Consider the following 19,768-nt stretch of genomic DNA (forward strand, 5'->3'; position numbering starts at 1 on the left):
ATTTGTCCAAATATTTGTGGCAGATTTGTCCAAAAGGTGTGCGTTTTTTGCGCCAATACATTGTTAAAGGATCAGCGTGTCATGTAATATTCCCATATAAACTTTAACATTTTGCTAATTCACGAGATCAATACATCCCATAATAGACCGCTTTGTCGGGTTAAATGCATCCTTACGGAGGTGTCGAAATGCTGAATCAATTCATTCACTTCCAGCAGCGCTTAATGGGAGCAGCGTCACAGAGGGCAGAGCGTCACGTTATTTAAAGGGGACGTTAACGCGTTAACGAGTAGCAAATGATTAAGTAGCTACATTGGTTACTTTTATGCCACAGATAAAGCTTTTATATGTAGTTTGGGGTAACAAAGGGGTTTTATAGGTTTGACTAAAATAATGCAATAACTGACACTTTAAATCAATGTTTCAAGAAACAACAGCAAATTTTTTTTACAAAAAACAGATAAAGACAAAAAAGTAGCCGTTGATAATATCTAAACAATGTGTAGTAGTATAGTATATAGTATCCAAATCAAAATGTAATAAAATTAATTTATGTGTGATTTATGTGTAAATTATGTGCAACGTCTTAGCCACTAGGGATTGTTACATAGGGCTATACAGGCATCTAGTGGCAACACAATGATATTACAGATTCTAAATTGTGCAAAATGTTTATCTTAACAGTCAATTTACAAATAATGCATTCAGATTTGTGGAACTCAATGCACTGAATCTCCACAAATTAGTGTCGTTACTATGACAACCAATTTGAATGTGACAAGCAACTGGTGTCTGAAAAGAATTTTCAGACTTCTCCGGCTATTTGTAGCTGTTTTTCCCACGATTATCTGCACGATGACCCTGCATTGAAGCTCTTTACTACTTGCACAAGGTGCATTTCACGCTTAATGTGATTTGCCCAAGTATGACATGTTCTTGGAGAAACATAAAAAATGGCATGAACCAATCAGATTTTTAATATATAATTTATAAATTGTATTGTATTTTAAATTATAATGTAATTAAAATATTCTATAATTTTATATATATATATATATATATATATATATATATAAACTTCTGATTATATATATATATATTCTAGTTATTTCTAATTATAAATTCATTTTCTAATCTAAAATATTATTATGTTTTTATTATTTTAAATAAAAACTTCAATTTATATATACATAATACATGTTTTATTCTAATATAATTTATAATTTGTAAAATATTATATTTATTTATTAATATATCAGATTTCATCTTTCAGTCTGCACCTTTGATGTTGCTGGTCTGTCCTCAAACCTACTGTTATGTGCACAAAATGGAGAAGGAATAGTTTAGGAAGCTGATGGAGAGGATGCAGATGCCCATGTGCTTCTATTCCTGACAAAAGCCAGATGCAAACCCCTGAATTCTGCAACCTTTTTTGGTAGCAGCATTTTCATACACACTTAAACATAATATTGTGACACTGGATTGCCTTACTGGATTTTCAAGGCAAATGCCACTGTGTTTTAATATGGCAAATCCTGACAGTCTTTGAAGTTAGTTCACTGACTTTACTACTTCTGGGACAAGTTCAGAACTGCTGTTAAATCCAGTCTAATGCAGTGTAGAAGAAACTTACGGTAAGATAAAGGCAGTGAACTTGTCATCCACCTAGGTGTCTGCAAAAATGAATGGTAAAAATTGGTGTAGAAGATGCACTGAGCCCCCATGAATAATTCATATGGAACCAGAGACTACATGGGGAATCAAAGCACATTTTTGGGAAGCCAATAAGGATTAAAATAGTGTGTCTCTTGTGTGTCTTAATATGGTGTGTTTAAAGTGTAACTCATTTAAAAAATGAGTGTGTGTTGGCGTGGTATTGTCTGCTAAACGAATCCCAGTAAGAGCCGTGTTGCTCCAGGTTGTTTTCATTGGAGAAGAGGGGGAAAAATTGGCTCTGCACTGGCCCCTAAAGCCTGCTGGTCTTGAACCAGGAACTGCTAACATCAGAGGCCAATGCCTGGGATAATGTCAGCATAGAGTGATGTTTTCTGAACAGCAAATTAATATTGCCAAGACTGATGCAAAACAAATTAATATCGCTCAAAAGAAAAGGCTCATGCATTGGATTTACAGTGGAAACACCACATGCATTCAGTTGATGTTGCTGTTTGTTCACAATACATTTTACAATTATTTTATTTGCAATTACCATATTTGAAATAACTGCTATGAATCTCATTCATTTTATATTAAATTAACTTCTGACCAATGCATTAAAATCTGTTTCTGGAAATACAAGCGAATTATCAATTTGGTGGAAAAGGCTTGCATATATTTCCCTTTCTCTGTCTTGCAGGTGCAACATCCAGGACTACATGTGGCACAAGGGTGCCCGCTGTGAATCGGTCATCACGGAGTTCCAGGTAATGTGCATCGCCATCGGGGCCTCCGCTCTCATGGTGCTCCTGCTCTTCATGATCGTCGTTTGCTTTGCCAAGAAGCTGCACGTGCTCAAGACTGAGAATAACAAGTTGCTCAAGCGCAGGTGAGACTCTGGCCTGTGTGGTACTGATTTTTACAGAAAGTAAGACAAAGTGGAAGGGTTTATGGATTAAACGCTTTAAAAGCTCATGTTGTGTGGTAGAATTAGGAACAAATACATCGCACAGGGTGAAGCTTGCCAAATATTTGTGTAGCTATTTAAATAGCAACAGTTCACTCTCATGACATTCCTCAGGCATGTACCTGTACACCATCAAATGTTTGAAATAATTATGATTTTTTTTTTCATGTTTTTGAAAGTCTTTAATGCTCACCAAGACTGAAAATGGTAATATTGTGAAATATTATTGCAATTTAAAATAAGTGTTTTGTATTAATATATTTTAAAATGTAATTTATTCTTGTGATTTCAAAGCTGAGTTTTCAGCATCATTACTGTCCAGTCTTTAGTGTCACATGATCCTTCAGAAATCTAATATGCTGGTTTGGTGCTTTATTCAATTATTATGATCAGTTATTATTAGTTATAAATTAATTAATTACTAATAATAGTTATAAATGGATCAGTGGTGAAAACAGTTGTGCTTCTTAATATTTTTGTGGAGATTGTGCTGCTTTAATATTTTTTTTCAGGATTCTTTGATGAATAGAAAATCAACGAACATCATTTGAAACAGAAATCTTTTTCTATCTGTCGAAAATGTCACTTTCAATCAATTTTAATGCATCCTTGCTGAATAAAAGTGGAAAAGTGTTGGGGAAAAAATCTTTAATTTCTTTAAATTGTAATTATCTTTCACAATATTACTATTTTTATTGTATTTTTTGATCTAATAAATGCAGCCTTGGAGTGCATAAGAGACTTATTTCAAATCATTTTAAAATCTTAATTATTCCAAAATTTTGATTTGTAGGATTGCAATACGAAAATAAAAATGTCTTTAACATTTAAAAAAAAATCTTATTTGATATTTAAATGTTTGTTTGAGGTGGAAATAAACCTGCTTGCCTAGTCAAACCTGTTTAGCTTGCTGGTTTCAGATGGATTTTAGGGACTTGTCAGCAAGTTAAACAGTTAAACCAGCTTGGAAAGCAGGAAAACCAGCTTTAAGAGACCCCAAAAATGACATTTCTGTCTTCATTTACTCACCCTCAAGTTGTTCCAAACCTGTAAGAATTTAGTTTTCTGTTAAACACAAAAGAAGATATTTTGAGGAATGTTGGTAACCAAACAGGTTGCTGGTATCCATTGACTTCTACAAAATACTGTGGAAGTCAGTGGCTACCAGAAACTCTTCAAAATATCTTCTTTAGTTTTCAGCAAAAGAAAGAAATTCACAGGTTTGGAACAACTTGAAGGTGAGTGAATGATGACAGATGACTATACCTTTAAACCAGCTGAGACCAGCAACCCAACTTTAAGCTGTATTTTACAGCAGGGTAAAGCAATAACAAAATAAAAGTTTAGCTGAGAGAAACAAAATAGTGCAGAAAATGTTTTTGTGATGTCTGCAGCATTTTTAATTCCCTGAAAAGTGTTAGTGTTACGATAGCGCAGCTGCTAATTGGATGCAAATAATGCAGTGAGTGGATGGCGCCCTAATGCTTAGCGTACTGCGCTAGCAGCGGGCAGACTGCATGATGTCACGGAAGCTACAGCTGAAAGTAGGGCAGTGCGATGGGGGAGGAGGGGCCGGCTGACCTACATACAGCTGTGAGACCCAGGGGGGTGTGGGGGTGGACGCTACGGCCAGGAATTAAACAGCGCACACCCTCCTCAAAGAACAGAAGGAAAAGGATGAGGGAAAAGAGGAGAAACAGAGTTTTATAACTGCAGAGGAGGGTGGCCATGTTTGGAGGTGAGAGTGATGGAGAAGAGGAGAAATAGAGGCAGCAGTGCTACAGATGAGACTAGTTGTGAATACATCAGACGCCCACCTCTCCATCTGTTACCAGTAAATGTGCTGGAATTCACTCAGCGGTAAACAAGATCAAATCTTCACATCGTATAGAAAGGGATGGGATTTATTACGGCAAAAAAAAGAGAAGGGAGAGGATGTTGATCCTATAAATTCTCAGTTTAGGACTCAAATTTACATCATGTGGTGACTCAACACTAAAACACCAAAACCATCCAGAGACCTACATTATAGCATTTAAAAGTTTGTGGTCTGGAAGATTATTTTAATGTTTTAATGTCTCTAATTCTCTCCGAGGGTGCAGTCACTTGATCAAAATAATAATCATTTGATTGTGAAAGATTATTACAATTTAAAATAACTTTCTATTCTATTCTAAAATCCTATTTTAACCAATGTAAAAGTATTTACTCTTGATCAATTGAATTTGTCCTTGCTAAATAAAAATAATACTTTCGTTCAAAATAAAACAAACAAAGGAACAAAAAAAAGGTTACTGACCTCAAACTATTGAACATTAGTGTAAGTCCTTAAAACACCCTGCAACAGAAATCCTTTTTTTTATCATAAAAATTTTGATTACTTCTGTTGTCATCATTTGTAAGTCGCTTTGGGTAAAAGCATTTTCTAAATGACTAAATGTAAATTTGCTAATATTGGAAGTAAATCATACCAGGTCTTATTTAAAAAAAAAAAAAAAATTCCAATTGTAAACACTCAGGTTACAGCAATACTAAATACTAATATCTTTTATTTGATTCTATTTATTTTAATTTGATTATTATTTATTTATTTATTAACATCTTCTATTTATTTTAAAACAACAGTTGAAATAGTTTAACTTGATAATATGAGCCATCATATTAATTAGCAGCCTTTAATAATAGTAATATTGTCTGAAGATTCCTGTCCATCTATCCCCCTGCCAGTTCCTATAGAACTATTGGCGGAAGTACACGCTTTTTGGCGTGTTCACACCGCAGGAACTAGGAACGGTTTTAGTTCTAGGAAATCTGTTTGGAGGATCTAAATCAGCTCCTACTTCAGAGTAGAGTCTAAAACAGTTTTGTAGGAACTACCAGTGACGTAATTGTACACTGATTGGCCAAATACATACGAAACACCAGCTACCCAGCATCTTTAAAAAGCCATGTAAAAATATTTACACCACAAGCATGAAAAACTGCGATAACGGCATTTGGCTACCTGTTGTTTGCAGCGTTGTGTTCTTTTTGCAGCCTCGATGATAACACTACAAGTTTTCATAGGAGATTCAGTTCTCCTATGAGATGCTCTTTCAATCACGTAGATTGTGCGTTTATATTCCATCTCCATTATCACAAAACCCACGACACTCAACAAAAACAGCGCCGATCACAGCATCCTCCATTCGCCGGTTGTTGACGTTTGTAAATGCCACTAATAAAGACGTCGCTGTTGGCCACTTCAGAGTTCCCGCTGCCGGTGCAAATGCAACCAGGAAAACGGCCCTAGGGGGAAATGGTTCTCTGCTGGCTAGTTCCTAGAACTACGCAGTGCGAAAGCCCCTTATTTGAGAACAGGAAGAGTCGAGAAGGAAATGGGAAGAAACTGGGATCTACACATAAGCCCATACAGGAAGCTTAATTTATTGATTCATTTGAGGTCATTTAATGGTGATGAAATGTCTAGAACTTCTAATATTTTGAAAAGAGTTTGATATTTGTTGAATTTGAGAAAAAGGCGTGATTTGTCATGTGGTATGTTGCATCACAGGTTGTGTACTGAATGTGTGTCTAAACTTCTGCCTCCAAAGCAGTCGTATAGAATTGCACTAATGTTCTCTTCTCTTATTCTCTTTCTCTCCTCTGTCCTTCATAACCTCTGTATTCATAATCCCCTGTATTTTCCATTGTGTCCTTATCTCTCTATAACTCTCTTTTTCCCACAATGCTCCCTCCATTCCATCACTCTTCTTCTTTTTCCCTTTTTTTCCTGCCTCCCCCTCTCCCCGACCTCGCAGCAGTAAGTACCGTCCTTCCTCGGAGCACCACAATGATAATTTCTCGTTGTCCACCATCGCTGAGGGCTCCCATCCAAATGTAAGGAAACTTTGCGACACCCCTCCTAACCTCCCTCATGCCCGTGCTTTGGCTTACTATGATAACATTATCTGTCAGGTAACGTGTTTCTCGTCTTTCTCTTTCCTCTCCCCCTCCGTCCCCTCTCTGCATGGACCCTGAGCGTAACCTTTGGTAAGGGAGGGGGTGCACAGCGCACAGAGAGATGGGAGCGTTTTCTCCGCTGAAAAGGTCTGCTCTCAGATAGGAGTGTGGTTACTGAGGCAACAGTTGTTACCATAGCAACAGGGTAACCGGGAAACGGCGAAAAAAGCTGGCGTTTTTTTTTTTGTTGCGAGCGAGGCTTTGGATGCTTCGTTAATTGTGGGGCTCGGTGCTGTGGCTGACCCGAGTCTATCAGCCTCTCTCCGACAGGCCGTCCATCTGCCCCACTGTGTCTTTAGATGAGCGGATAGTCTAGCCTGTAGACACGCTCTTTAACAGCGGTTTGAGAGACTCGTGGGAAAGCGGCCCTATTGATCCCATGCAAGAATCAATACAGAGGCAGACCTGGAAGACACGTTCTCCCCCGACACATACATAAACATACACACCCAGACCATTTGTATTAAATGTAAATGCAAGTGACAGGGTTGAATAATTTCATTTGCACCTTTTTGGAATTTGGCTGTAGGGGATTCTAGGTTTCTAGGTCCTATCCGTGAAGTTACAGTTTAGAGGAATATTTCTTGTTTTATGTGTGAGAGGTTGCGAGTTTGAGTCTATAAAATGATTGTATTCATTTTTTATTTAATTATAAATTAATTCATTAATTTTATTTGATTGATTTTTTTTTTATAAATCAGAATTGCATTTGTTTGTCAGTAAATCTGTAATGGTGGTGTGGATCATTTTTTAAAAGCAATATTTTATTATTACAATATTTATATAATATTTCTTCATTTACGTGTGAATAATTATGTTTTTTAAATTTTTGAAAAATTAGCATTCATTTTATTTTATGATATATAGTAATTAAGCTTTTTATTTATTTTAATTTATTATTTTATGTGTTGATTAAATTTTTTATAAAATATGATAGCAGAAATGTAATTTAATCATATTTTATTATTATTTATTCACTTGTAATAGATTGATTTTTTTTAAATAAATTAGAATTTAAGTAAAGATATTTTAAAATAATATTAATAATAATTTATTATTAATATTAATTACAATTAATACACAATTAATTTATGATTAAAACATAATTTTAATTTTTAGTATTTGTTTTATTGATTTATTTTGTAAAAAAAAAATAGAACGACAGACAAAATAAATAAGGATAGCAGGAAATTTAATTATTATTTTATTGTTATTGTTTTAATAAAATGTAATTCATTATTCAGTTTCATTTATTGGATTAAATTAAAAATAGAATTAAATTACATGTATTAATTTAATATAAATTTATATTAATTACAGTGATTAATAAATAATTTTATTTTAATTTAGTATTTTTTATTAAATGATTTTGTTAAAAAAATAAAAAAGGACTACATACATTATTTTTTATCCATTTTTAATAGATAAAGTTTTTAACAAGTAAATTCTAATTTAATTTTTTTAGGTTTCTCAGTAGGTGTATCAATAATGGTGGTGTATGTGGTCGCATTGTATTTTGTGATTTTGTGTTTTTGCTTAACTGGAATAAAGAGAGTTAAGATTAGATGTTTTCTGACTTGAAGGAAAGATAATTCATAATGTAACTTTAAGGTCTAGAAAGGGAAGGAAATCCACTCAGATATCTTAGTCGCTGTTTACAGCAAACATGAGCGATCGCACAATGACAGATTTTTAAGGGTGCCCTGATTGCAGACCTTGGACTCCGCTGAGAGAGCCCACCCACGCCACCCTCCTCCCCCTCCCCCCGCTCCCTTTCTCTCTTCCTCTGCACCGCTGCATGTCTAACTCTTCACACGGGTCTCCTAGTGGTCCTGTGATCTGCTGCTGCTTGTCCACTGCATCACATTAATATACCTGTCTGTCGTTTCACTCGTTTATCCTGGTTCAGAAAGATGAGAGGGTGAGTGGGCTCTCTCTGTGGCAGATTTCACCAACCAATGAAGTGTTGAGCGAAAAATGCAGGATAAACATCTGAGATGCAACGTCTCACTGCTGCCCATATGTGGCGTAACACTTGGCTAACATGTCTGCCGCATGGGTAGATGTAGATCTAACACGGGCGTCATTCTCTTCTGTGGGATAACCATAACACAGCTTTCTTCTCTTTTCAAATCTGATGTGTCTTGGAAAATACATTATTGCAGTGGAAAGCAATGGAAAATACAGTATTTTTTTGCAATAGAAAAGATATGTGCATTTTTGAGACCCTCGGTCATATTATGTTTACTACAGCCCAACGGTGGATTGTTTAATAAAAACAGTCTCAAAAGCTCTCAATACGTATAATATCTATATTGCATACACCCATCCATGCAGTTGCCATCAATTCCAGCCTGGATGCATCAGTCAGATCAAAGTAACTACTTTTTAGCCCTTTTTTTTTTGGTAAACCTTTGGGCAAAATGGACATGAATTCAATGTCTTTGGTACCTGAGCTCAGGATTTTTTTTAAAGAGAATATTGATTATAATTATATTAAATTATATATATATATAGTAGTGCAACTCAAGGCCATATTTTTAAAGGGATAGTACAACCCAAAAATAAAATTCTGTCATTATTTACTCACCGTGATGTTTTTCCAAACCTATATATTATTTTATTCCATGAAACACAAAAGGAGACATTTAAAAAATATATATATATATCTCTAGGCCAAAAAATTAAAACACACACACACATTGTATCATTTCTTTGTCTTAAAAATAGTCTGTCTTGTGTGCTAAATTTCAGATCTTTTTAAACCATATGTTTGATATCTTTGTGATGAACAAATTTAAAATGATAAATGGGATATTTGAAACAAATAATGACAGAATTTTCATTTGTGTGTTATCGATCGCTTTAAATCTAGCACACAGTAAATTTATGTATATTTTTGGATTCCGAGCTGAAAACCTAAAGACGTTAAAGGGCCATAGACATAGTCCCCCAATGTTGATTCTTGGGTAAAGCAAAAAAAAAAAAAAAATCAAAATAAGTGGCACTAAGGTTGGGAACACTTGTCCATTCAGTATCACCTGTCTCACCACTGAAGGATCTTATACACAATGGGACCTTTCCCTGTCCTTCTGTCTGTCTTTCCCTGTGTCTTTCTTTCTGTCTTAGTCTCTATCTCTGTCTCGTTCTGAATGGAAATTATATTTATGAGGTATATAATCCTCTCAATGCCCCCATCCCTCAGAAAACCATGAGCAGATACACCTGGGAGTGTAAGACCAAAGAGGAGCCCGACTGTGAGGTAAGACTTACAACCCCACAGCTCCGCTCAAAGGACAGCAGCTGTCCTTTCATTGTGCTGTTCTCCTGTCAATCAAACTGTACTGACCAATCCTGGCCCTTCTTATCATCATCATCATCATAGTGAAACCAAACTAACAGTATGGTCCATTTAAAGTCTTAAAAAATAGTTCAACCAAAAATATAAGTTCTGTCATCATTTCCTCCATTTGTTCCAAACTTGTATTACTTTTTCTTCTTTTAAACTAAATATGATTTAAAAAAAACACCACAAAAGTGGTCCATACTTGAATTAGTTTTGACAAAAATTATGAAGAAAAGGGGTTTTTAGAGAACAGCTACAGAAGAAATGTATACAGGTTTGGAACAACACAAGGGTGAGTAAATGATTTTTAGGTGAGCGTCCCTCTAAAGAATATAATAATCATCCATTAGTGGAGTTCACATCTGTGGGTGTATATTGTTTCAACTAGATTTGTCTGCAGAAATATAATATGCCAGTTTGATATCAAAAATGAGATAAATTCTCCAAATCCTTTCAAACACTCCATGACCTTCAGACAATATAGGACACCAAAATTGATTGTCTCTTCCGGCCGCGTGGAGGCTTGGAGCTCATCATCGCAGAGAAAACACTCCTGAAAATGAAATGCATGCCATGAAACGAGGAATCTCTCAAGACAAGAAGGGGAGGGGGGGCAAAATGTAGATAGTCAGGCCTCTTTATTACCATCTGCTGCTCCACGGATCGATATGCGCTTGAGTAAAAGAACCCGGCTCTGGCTAGCAGCCAGTCTCTCTCTGTCTCTCTCTCTCTCTCTCTCTCTCTCCGTCTCACTCCACACACAGACCTAAACTCTCAGGGAGGGTCTGTGACTTGACAGATGTTTTGTAATGAAATAGACCATATATAAACTAGAGCGGAAAGGTCAGATAAGTGAAGTGGTAGCTGAATATTCTTCAGGCAGTGATTTTGACGACTTAAAGGAAGAGGTCAGTTCAAAAATGTCATTTATTCACCCTCACGTGTTGTTGCAAACCTGACTGATTTTCATCTGTGGAACACAAAAGAAGATATTTTGAAGAATGTTGGTGACCAAATAGCAAACATTTGGCATTCCACAGAAGAAAGAAAGTCATAATGTTCATTTTTGGGTGAACTATCTCTTTAAGACAACACATGGACCATGCTAGTACACCGAAAAAGCTGGATCTGTCCAACTAATCACTACAGATTTGACCCCTCTCCTCAACACTTTCCAGATTTAAAATGTATACAATTAAATATTTTACTTTATTCACAGAATATGAGTGTGGACCCACTGCTCTATTCCCATGTGCCCTTTGTCCCTCTGTCCACTCCAGTTTTGTGCTATAGACCAGTGAAGCCTCTGATTCTAATGTACAGTCTCCCTTCCTTGTTCCTGTCTCGTCGTCTCAGTGTCCTTCCTCAAAGCTTTGCCGTTTACTGCAACTGACACTTATTTAGGTTCCATTTCTAAAGCTCAGTTTTAGAACAGATCAATGATGTTAAGTATATAAATTTCAATGCCTGATAAAATGCATATACTTATATGCTACCTTTAAAAAAATATAAATACTGCTGTTCAGCAGTTTGAAGTCGGTAAGATGTTTCTTTTAAAAAAAGAAGTCTGTTATGCTCAGCAAGGCTGTACTTATTTGATCAAAAATACAGTAAAAATTGTAATATTGCAAAATATTACTACAACTCAAATAAACAATAAATAAAAATTTTATTTATTCCTGTGATGCAAAGCTGAGTTTGCAGCATCAATACACAAGTCTTTACTGTCACATGATCCTTCAGAAATCTTTCTAATATGCTGATTTGCTGCTCAAGAAACATTTCGTATTATTGTTGAAAAAAAGTTGTGCTGCTTAATATTTTTGTGGAAAACATTTCTTTTTTTTTTTTTTTTTTTTTTAAAGAGTTCTTTGAATAGAAAGTTCAAAAGATGAACATTTATTTGAAATATAATCTTTTGTAACATTTTAACTGTCTTTCCTGTCAGTTTTGATCAATTTAATCCATCCTTGCTGAATAAAAGTATTAATTACATTTTTTTTTTAATCATATTGACCCAAAATTTTTGAATGGTATTGTATGATTTATAGACATGATTATTGACATGAAAAAGAGTTTTAAAAGTAACTAAAGTTACTTTTAAAGTAAGAGTTCACATTATGTCTTGTCTAGTCTTGATTGGCTAATACCTGTCAGCAATCTCTCAACTGTCTAATTAAACTTAATATGATACTACATTAAAGAGTAACACATTTACATGATAAGAACAACATGATAGCTGCCACTTCTCATTAATAGCATAGCTAATGTTGACAGGAAGAATGCAAAGAAATACTCATCAGTCATCTCCTTCATGACTCTTTTCATATCCAAAGAAAATCCCTCAAACGTCTCAAGAGAAGTGTAATCCACCTCCCCATCCAACCACAAATAAAAAGCACATTTTCTAGTTTCATGCCGACGGAAGAAAGGATGCCCTCTATCCAGTAACCATGGAGGTGGCGTATCCCCACATCCTGCCCGAAGTTACAATCTAAGTCATCGCTGAATGGGTAAATCATCTTTAGTAGTCTCAATCGAGTTCAAAACGCAACACACTCGTGCCTTAACCCAACTACACCAAGGAACCAGAACGCTTCATTAGCTTCTAGCAAAACTAGTTTAGCTCAACCAGCTTCCCCTAAAAAACATGCTAGCGTCACTATCACTGGATTGAAGGTGTCAAGTTATCCCTCAAACAAGTCGATTTTGTATCATTCATTTGTTTCAATTACTGCATTAACGAAAGGCCACTGAATGGTTATTCCACAGAGAGAGAGAGTGCTAGGCGTTATTGCTATGGCAGGTGAGCTCCTCTTGCCAGAGCTCTTGTTTCAGTCCATGGCTTTTCCTGTTCACTGGCAGGACAGGAGTGTGGGATGGGGCTGTATGAGTTTTGATGGGTTTGCATGTATGCATGTGTGTCAGGACGGGTGGATCATACAGCCTCCACTCTGCCCAGAGGAGAAAACATCCTCAGCCATTGATCAATCAATCCTCAGCCAACTGCAATCAATCAATTTATTTGACGCAAGATCTGTTCCTGCAGTGCTGTCACACTCCAACTATTTGGATGTGATGCCAAAGTGTTTTGAAAATAGTAGCTACTTATTTATTATTATCATTTGAATTTATTTTATGTTTATGTAAACAACTACATTTATTCACTAAATATAGAAATTTTTATTTTTGGTTTGGTGGAAGTTATTTTTGAACATTACACTAAATTATTGTAAATATTTATATATATTTACAATAATAAAACAACAAAAAAATCTACATATGTAAATGTGAACATATATAAGTGAGTATATGTCAGTATATATATATATATATATATCTGTATATATATAAAATCCAAAAATGTATTTTATAAAAAAAGGCGTAAAATAAAAAAATTAAATTTTTAGATTTAGAGTTTAAATTAAGAACATTGTCTTTTCTACCAGCATTTCGTATTTTTTTATTTTACCTTTATTTTTATATTATATATATATATATATATATATATGTTTGTTTATTTATTTATCTATTTATTTATTTTATATCTTTACAATTGCACATTATGAAATTAAACAACTTTTTTGTTAAAGTAGTAGGAGATGTAATGAGCAATATGATTTTTTTATTTTTTTATTTTAAATACTTAAACATTTATTGGATAATTTGCAAATGATAGTAAGTAAATTAATAAAGAATGCTCATAACATCTCCTTTAATACTTCAATGGATTTGTTTATTTTTATTTTATTTTATAAAGTAGTACATTATGAGCATGATTTATTTATTTTTATTTATGTATTTAATTTATTTTTTATTTAATAATTTAACAAATGTACAATTGCCTAATATCTAATATTTAAAAAAATCATTAAAGTGGGAGACGTAATAAACAATTTGAGGTTGTTGCAGAGGTCTAACATTGGACTGTCATTTCCCAGGATGATCCTAATTCCCAGAACAAGCTGGAGGACCCCGTGAAGGCGCCCCCACCCAAAGAGGACGAGTCGCTGAACATCCAGAACTCACTCACCCCTAAGCACGAGAACCATAAGGTGCTGGGCGAGGAGAACTCTTCGGAGGTAAACTCGCTTCAGAACAACATGATGTAGAACAGAAACAAAAGCACCCTACGCAACCACGTCCACGATCACTTAAAGCATCGAGCAGCAGACGCTACGAGCAGCCACACCCACCACACCATCACCACATGACAGAAAACTTTAAAAACCCCGCCCCTCGTACCCACTCAGTCTCCGCTTCCTGCCCCGCCCCTTGTTGCAGTCTTTTTGCCCTGTAGTCGACCCGCCCCTGACCCAGCCCTTAGATATACACACACCTACCCCTGCCTAACTGAATTACGGCATGCGTTGGTGTATATTGTAAAAAAGAAGAAAAAAGTAAAACATATTCGGGGTTTAAAATATAAAACGTTGTCATAAAAGAAAAAGCTACTGAGAGGTTTTGATGTTTGTCTGACTAATTCAGTGAGTATGTATAAATATATGGAAAAAATGCTTGGATTGATATAAAGAAAAAACACAATGTGTCTTTGTTTTGATGTGATTTCTAATCCTTTGATGTACTTGTTTTATTTTGTACTTTTTTGGGAATATAAACTACAAAGAGAAAAAATCTGACAGTTGTTGAAATAAACCTTTTTAACACTAAAGTCCTTGTCCCTGTGTGGTCCTAGCCTTCGTTGTTTTCCCTGGGCTGATGCCGTCTTGCGCTTACTATCTCTTGCTTTGCTTGGAATTGCGCATGGCTTTTAATACCTGCCCCATAAAGGTCTGCATCACTTTAGACCTGCATACTGACAATGTTTTACAGAAGCTGGCAAGCCTGTCATAAGGGTGAACCAAAATACTACACATCTTTCTGTTATTTCACTGACAAATATGAATTTAAAATCAATTGCATCACTTTCTGAGGTGTTAGGTATCAACTAAGACTCATATTAGACAGTTAGACATGTCTATCACTCTCTCCTAAACTATATGGCTTTATAATCCTGGTTTATAGCCTAATAACCTATGCATATATTGTCAGGAAAATTTTCATAAATTGTTTCCTTAGTTGTTTTTACTACAATAAAGGTCTTGAAATAGTAACCCCCGGTCATTCTAACCTCGGGTAGAAATCCTGGGTGATCTTGCTTCACATTTCACACTGCTCATAATTTACATGGGGTTAATAATTTACCCTGGGCATTCATAAACTGACGTTTCATACTGTACACTCCCAAACCCTGCGTTAACGTTCTTATTAGCATATTTGTCCGTGTCATTGATTGGACGAGCAAGGGTGAAACGTACCTAAATGTTGAGCTTAGAACGATGATAACCCAGGGTTAAGCGCAGTGTGAAAACTTCAAGCTTTTCAGTTGATATAAAGTCTGGAATACACTACACAATTATTAAAATCTTAACGTCAACTTCTCAAGACAGTAAATTGGTAGAAAATCAGGGGAAAAACTGTGCAGTGTATTCCAGCCTTAATATAAAGTTCCCACAAGAATTTGTTCTAAAATTAAATATCAGTTCCACCCTGTTTCTTAATTTGAAAAAAATTGGCTATTTTGTTGAATGGGCTATGAGCCTGTTCACATACTGAATGATATCCCTCATAAGTGTCTCTCTGCAGTCGGTGCAGCTGTCAAACTGGCACTCCAAGATTCTCTTATAAATGAATCACAGTTTCTTTATTGTGGTTTCCTTTTATGAGTTTTTGACGATGAGGTTTGTTTCAGCCCCAGAGCAAAGACCCCTTCCTCCAACGCACTAATAGAGAACAAGTTCACTTGAAACCACCAGCAAATAGGGAGCAGACACACCACTGAGACAATTTGGTCATTTAGCAGTGCAAGTCAGCCATTCTTTTTATTTATTTGTAATGTAATATTAACCTATTTTATTTTATTTTTATCTTTTCCAATCCCGTGTTTTCAGTACCTCCAGGGCCTCTGGTTGGTCTCTTTGTGTGAATCTGTATTATAATGAATAATAGGGAGGCTAGGGAGCACTTCATCCTCTCATATACACAGAGCGACATAAGTGCCTTTTCAATGCACCACAGATGCCTATGAAATCAGATCCGGGAACATACAGACCTTCATAATCACGTGAGACTGTAGTTGTATTGTCTGTGAAGCTCAGTATGTGAAACTTGTTTCTACTTCAATGCTCAAGAGCACTTTGCTTAGTTTTGGCCAAATCTGAGTTTATTACAGTCTTTTTCCTAATCTAATTCCCGCCCACTGCCATGACAACAGCATATACACAAGTATCAAAAACAAGGGAGAGTTCACATGTTCTACACACACTAAAAATAAAAATCCTCAGTGACCTGAGGTGGCTCTGAGTCTCTGACACTGTGAAAAAGGACACAGTAATGTCCCCAGGCGATCCTGTCTCAAGTTTTTGTTGAACCAAAACCAGCTCGATTTCTCACCAGCTCTCTCTCTAGCATTCTTTCTTTCTTCTCTCTCATTTTTCACTGCTTTCTCTCCCTCCCTTTGCTTTTTCTGCCGTGTTGATCCTCATGCAAATGCAATTCTGGGGGTGTAATCGTCATAGAAACACATTCTGATAGTATGGGTCACTGCTAGATTGAGGAGAGGCTGGTCTTTCTCTGCTTTCATTTTCTGTCACTCAAGTGGAACAGCGAAATACAAAGAAGATTCTGCATTTACTTGAAAAAAATGCCCTTTTACAGATAAAACTCTCATTTACATACAAGTAGCCTCAAAAATATTTGGACACTTAAGCCAAATGGTAATGTATACTAAAAAATGTTAATAAATCATCACCATTCAAAATAAAAATTTGTGTATTATATTCTATTGTATTCTTTTATTACATATACATATATGTATACGATATAAAAAAACATATAACTGTATGTGTAATATATATATATATATATATATATGTATTAAAACAGTTGCCTTACACATAGTTATTCATATTTTTATATTGTATATTATTGATATAATATTGTATTTTGTTGAATTTTGAGTGAGAATTCAACTCTTTTATTTAGTGTAATTTACATTATGCGTGTGCGTGTGAACTTCAAAAGATACTAAATAAAACAATTGATAGGTTATACAGTATATATATATATATACACACATATATACAACATAACAAAAACACAAAATTGACATATTTTATATTCATATAATATTGTGTGTGTATGTATATATGTGTATGTATATATATATATTTACATTTGCATTTAGTCATTTAGCAGACGTTTTTATCCAAAGCGACTTACAAAGTAGAAGCAATCAGAGCAACAAGAGAGCAACAATATACAAGTGCTGTAACAAGTCTCAGTTAGTCTAGCACAGTGCACATAGCAAGGTTTAGTTTTTATTAAAAAAAATAAATAAAAATTAATACATAAATTAGACCAAAACGAATAGAATAGGTAAGTGCTAGTATTAATTGGTCAGGTGATGGCGAAAAAGATGTGTCTTTAGATGTTTTTTGAAAATGGCTAAAGACTCAGCTGCTCGGATTGAGATAGGCAGGTCTTTCCATCAGCTGGGGACAGTCCAGGAAAAGGTCAGTGAGAGTGATTTTGTGCCTCTTTGGGATGGCACCACGAGGCGTCGTTTACTTGCAGAACGCAAGCTTCTGGAGGGCACGTAGGTCTGATCTAGCAGCGTTAGTGGTTGCCTTGTGGGCAAGCATCAGTACCTTGAATTTGATGCGAGCGGCTATTGGCAGCCAGTGCAAGCTGATTAAGAGAGGTGTGACGTGAGCTTTCTTCGGCTCGTTGAAGACCACTCTGACTGCTGCATTCTGAATCAGTTGCAGAGGAATGATAGTACATGCAGAAAGGCCCACCAAGAAAGCATTACAATAGTCCAGTCTGGAGAGAACAAGAGCTTGGACAAGGAGTTGTGTGGTCTGCTCGGTAAGGAAGGGTCTAATCATCCTAATGTTGTATAAGGCAAACCTGCAGGACCAGACCGTTGTAGCATTATGGTCTGTGAAGCTTAACTGATCATCCATCACAACTCCAAGGTTCCTGGCTGTCCTGGAAGGAGTTATGGTTGACGAACCTAGCTATATAGAGAGGTTGTGATGAAGTGCTGGGTTGGCTGAGACTACGAGCAGTTCTGTCTTAGCAAAGTTAAGTTGAAGGGAATGATACTTCATCCAGCCAGAAATGTCTGTCAGACAGGCTGCAATGCGAACAGCTACTGTCAGATCATCTGGTTGGAATGAGAAGTAGAGTTGAGTGTCATCAGCATAGCAATGATAGGAAAAGCCATGCTTCTGAATGACAGATCCTAAAGATGACATGTAGATAGAGAAGAGAAGTGGTTCAAGCACTGAGCCTTGAGGAACCCCAGTAGCAAGAAGTTGTGACTTAGAAACCTCACCTCTCCAAGACACCCTGAAGGACCTACCAGAGAAGTAAGACTTGAACCACTGGATTGTGATTCCTGAGATGCCCATCTTCAAGAGGATCTGGTGGTTAACTGTGTCAAAAGCAGCAGAAAGATCCAGCAAGATGAGTACTAAGGATTTAGAAGCTGCTCTTGCAAGTCTCAGGGCTTCAGTAACCGAGATCAGTGCAGTCTCAGTTGAGTGGCCGCTTCTGAAGCCAGATTGGTTGCTATCCATGAGGTTGTTCTTTGCAAGAAACATAGAGAGTTGGTTGAACACAACTCGCTCAAGTGTCTTTGCAATGAACGTAAGAAAGGATACCAGTCTGTAGTTTTCTAAAAGTGCTGGATTTAGAGAGGGTTTCTTTAGCAGTGGGGTTACCAGAGCGTGCATGAATGCTGTGGGAAATGTACCAAAGTGAAGAGAGGCGTTGATAATGTGAGTGAGCGTGGGTATAACTGAAGAAGAAATGGCCTGAAGGAGGTGAGTGGGGATAGGATCAAGTGGACAAGTAGTAGGAGGATTTGAAAGGATAAGTTTGGAAACGTCCGTCTCCGAGGGTGGAGAGAAGGAGGAGAGAGAGTGTGTATTTGTCGTTATGAAGTTATCCTCAGTGTGGAGAATTGGTCGCTGATGGTTCTTGTTTTATTTATGAAGAATATTGGAAAGTCATCAGCAGTATGAGTTGATGAAGGAGGGGGTGGAGGAGGACAAAGAAGAGAAGAAAAGGTTTTGAAAAGCATTAATAAGTTGTTAATTTGTTGTCAAGTTGTTAATTTTGTTGTGGTAGTATGTTGTTTTAGTACTGGAGACACTTGCAGAGAAGGAGGAGAGGAGTGACTGATATACACTAAGGTCAGTAGAGTTTTTTGATTTGCGCCACTTCCTCTCTGCAGCCCTGAGTCTAGAGCGATGTTCCCGGAGAACATCAGACAGCCAGGGGGCAGAGGAGGTGGTGCGTGCAGGTCTGGATGAAAGGGAGCAAAAGTTGTCTAAGCAAGATGTTAGAGTGTTGCAAAGAATGTCAGTAGCAGTGTTTGAGTGTTTGTGTGATAACTGAGAGGGTGGAGGATATATATATATAATTTGCCTTATTATTATACATATACATATTTATGCATTTATGCATATTATATTATATTGAATTAAATATCCAACACATCGCATTATATTATATTATATTATATTATATTATATTATATTATATTATATTATATTATATTATATTATATTATATTATATTATATTATATTATATTATATTATATTATATTATATTATATTATATTATATTATATTATATTATATTATATTATATTATATTATATTATATTATATTATATTATATTATATTATATTATATTATATTATATTATATTATATTATATTA

General features: G+C 35.7%; 1 protein-coding gene across 1 annotated transcript in view; it reads left to right on the forward strand.

Annotated features, from left to right (window-relative positions):
- Positions 1–14,201, forward strand: part of LOC107600518 (chondroitin sulfate proteoglycan 5-like) — a 32,562-nt gene extending 18,361 nt beyond the window's left edge. Inside the window, exons 4-7 of the mRNA XM_016292453.1 lie at positions 2,300–2,545; positions 6,424–6,580; positions 9,831–9,887; positions 13,913–14,201. Coding sequence (XP_016147939.1) covers positions 2,300–2,545; positions 6,424–6,580; positions 9,831–9,887; positions 13,913–14,083 — 631 coding nt within the window. The 3' untranslated portion in view covers positions 14,084–14,201. The remainder of the gene's footprint in view (positions 1–2,299; positions 2,546–6,423; positions 6,581–9,830; positions 9,888–13,912) is intronic.
- Positions 14,202–19,768: the final 5,567 nt, after the last annotated feature.

This window comes from Sinocyclocheilus grahami, unplaced genomic scaffold (assembly GCF_001515645.1).
Source record: "Sinocyclocheilus grahami isolate Dianchi unplaced genomic scaffold, SAMN03320097.WGS_v1.1 scaffold285.1, whole genome shotgun sequence".
Taxonomy (NCBI): domain Eukaryota; kingdom Metazoa; phylum Chordata; class Actinopteri; order Cypriniformes; family Cyprinidae; genus Sinocyclocheilus; species Sinocyclocheilus grahami.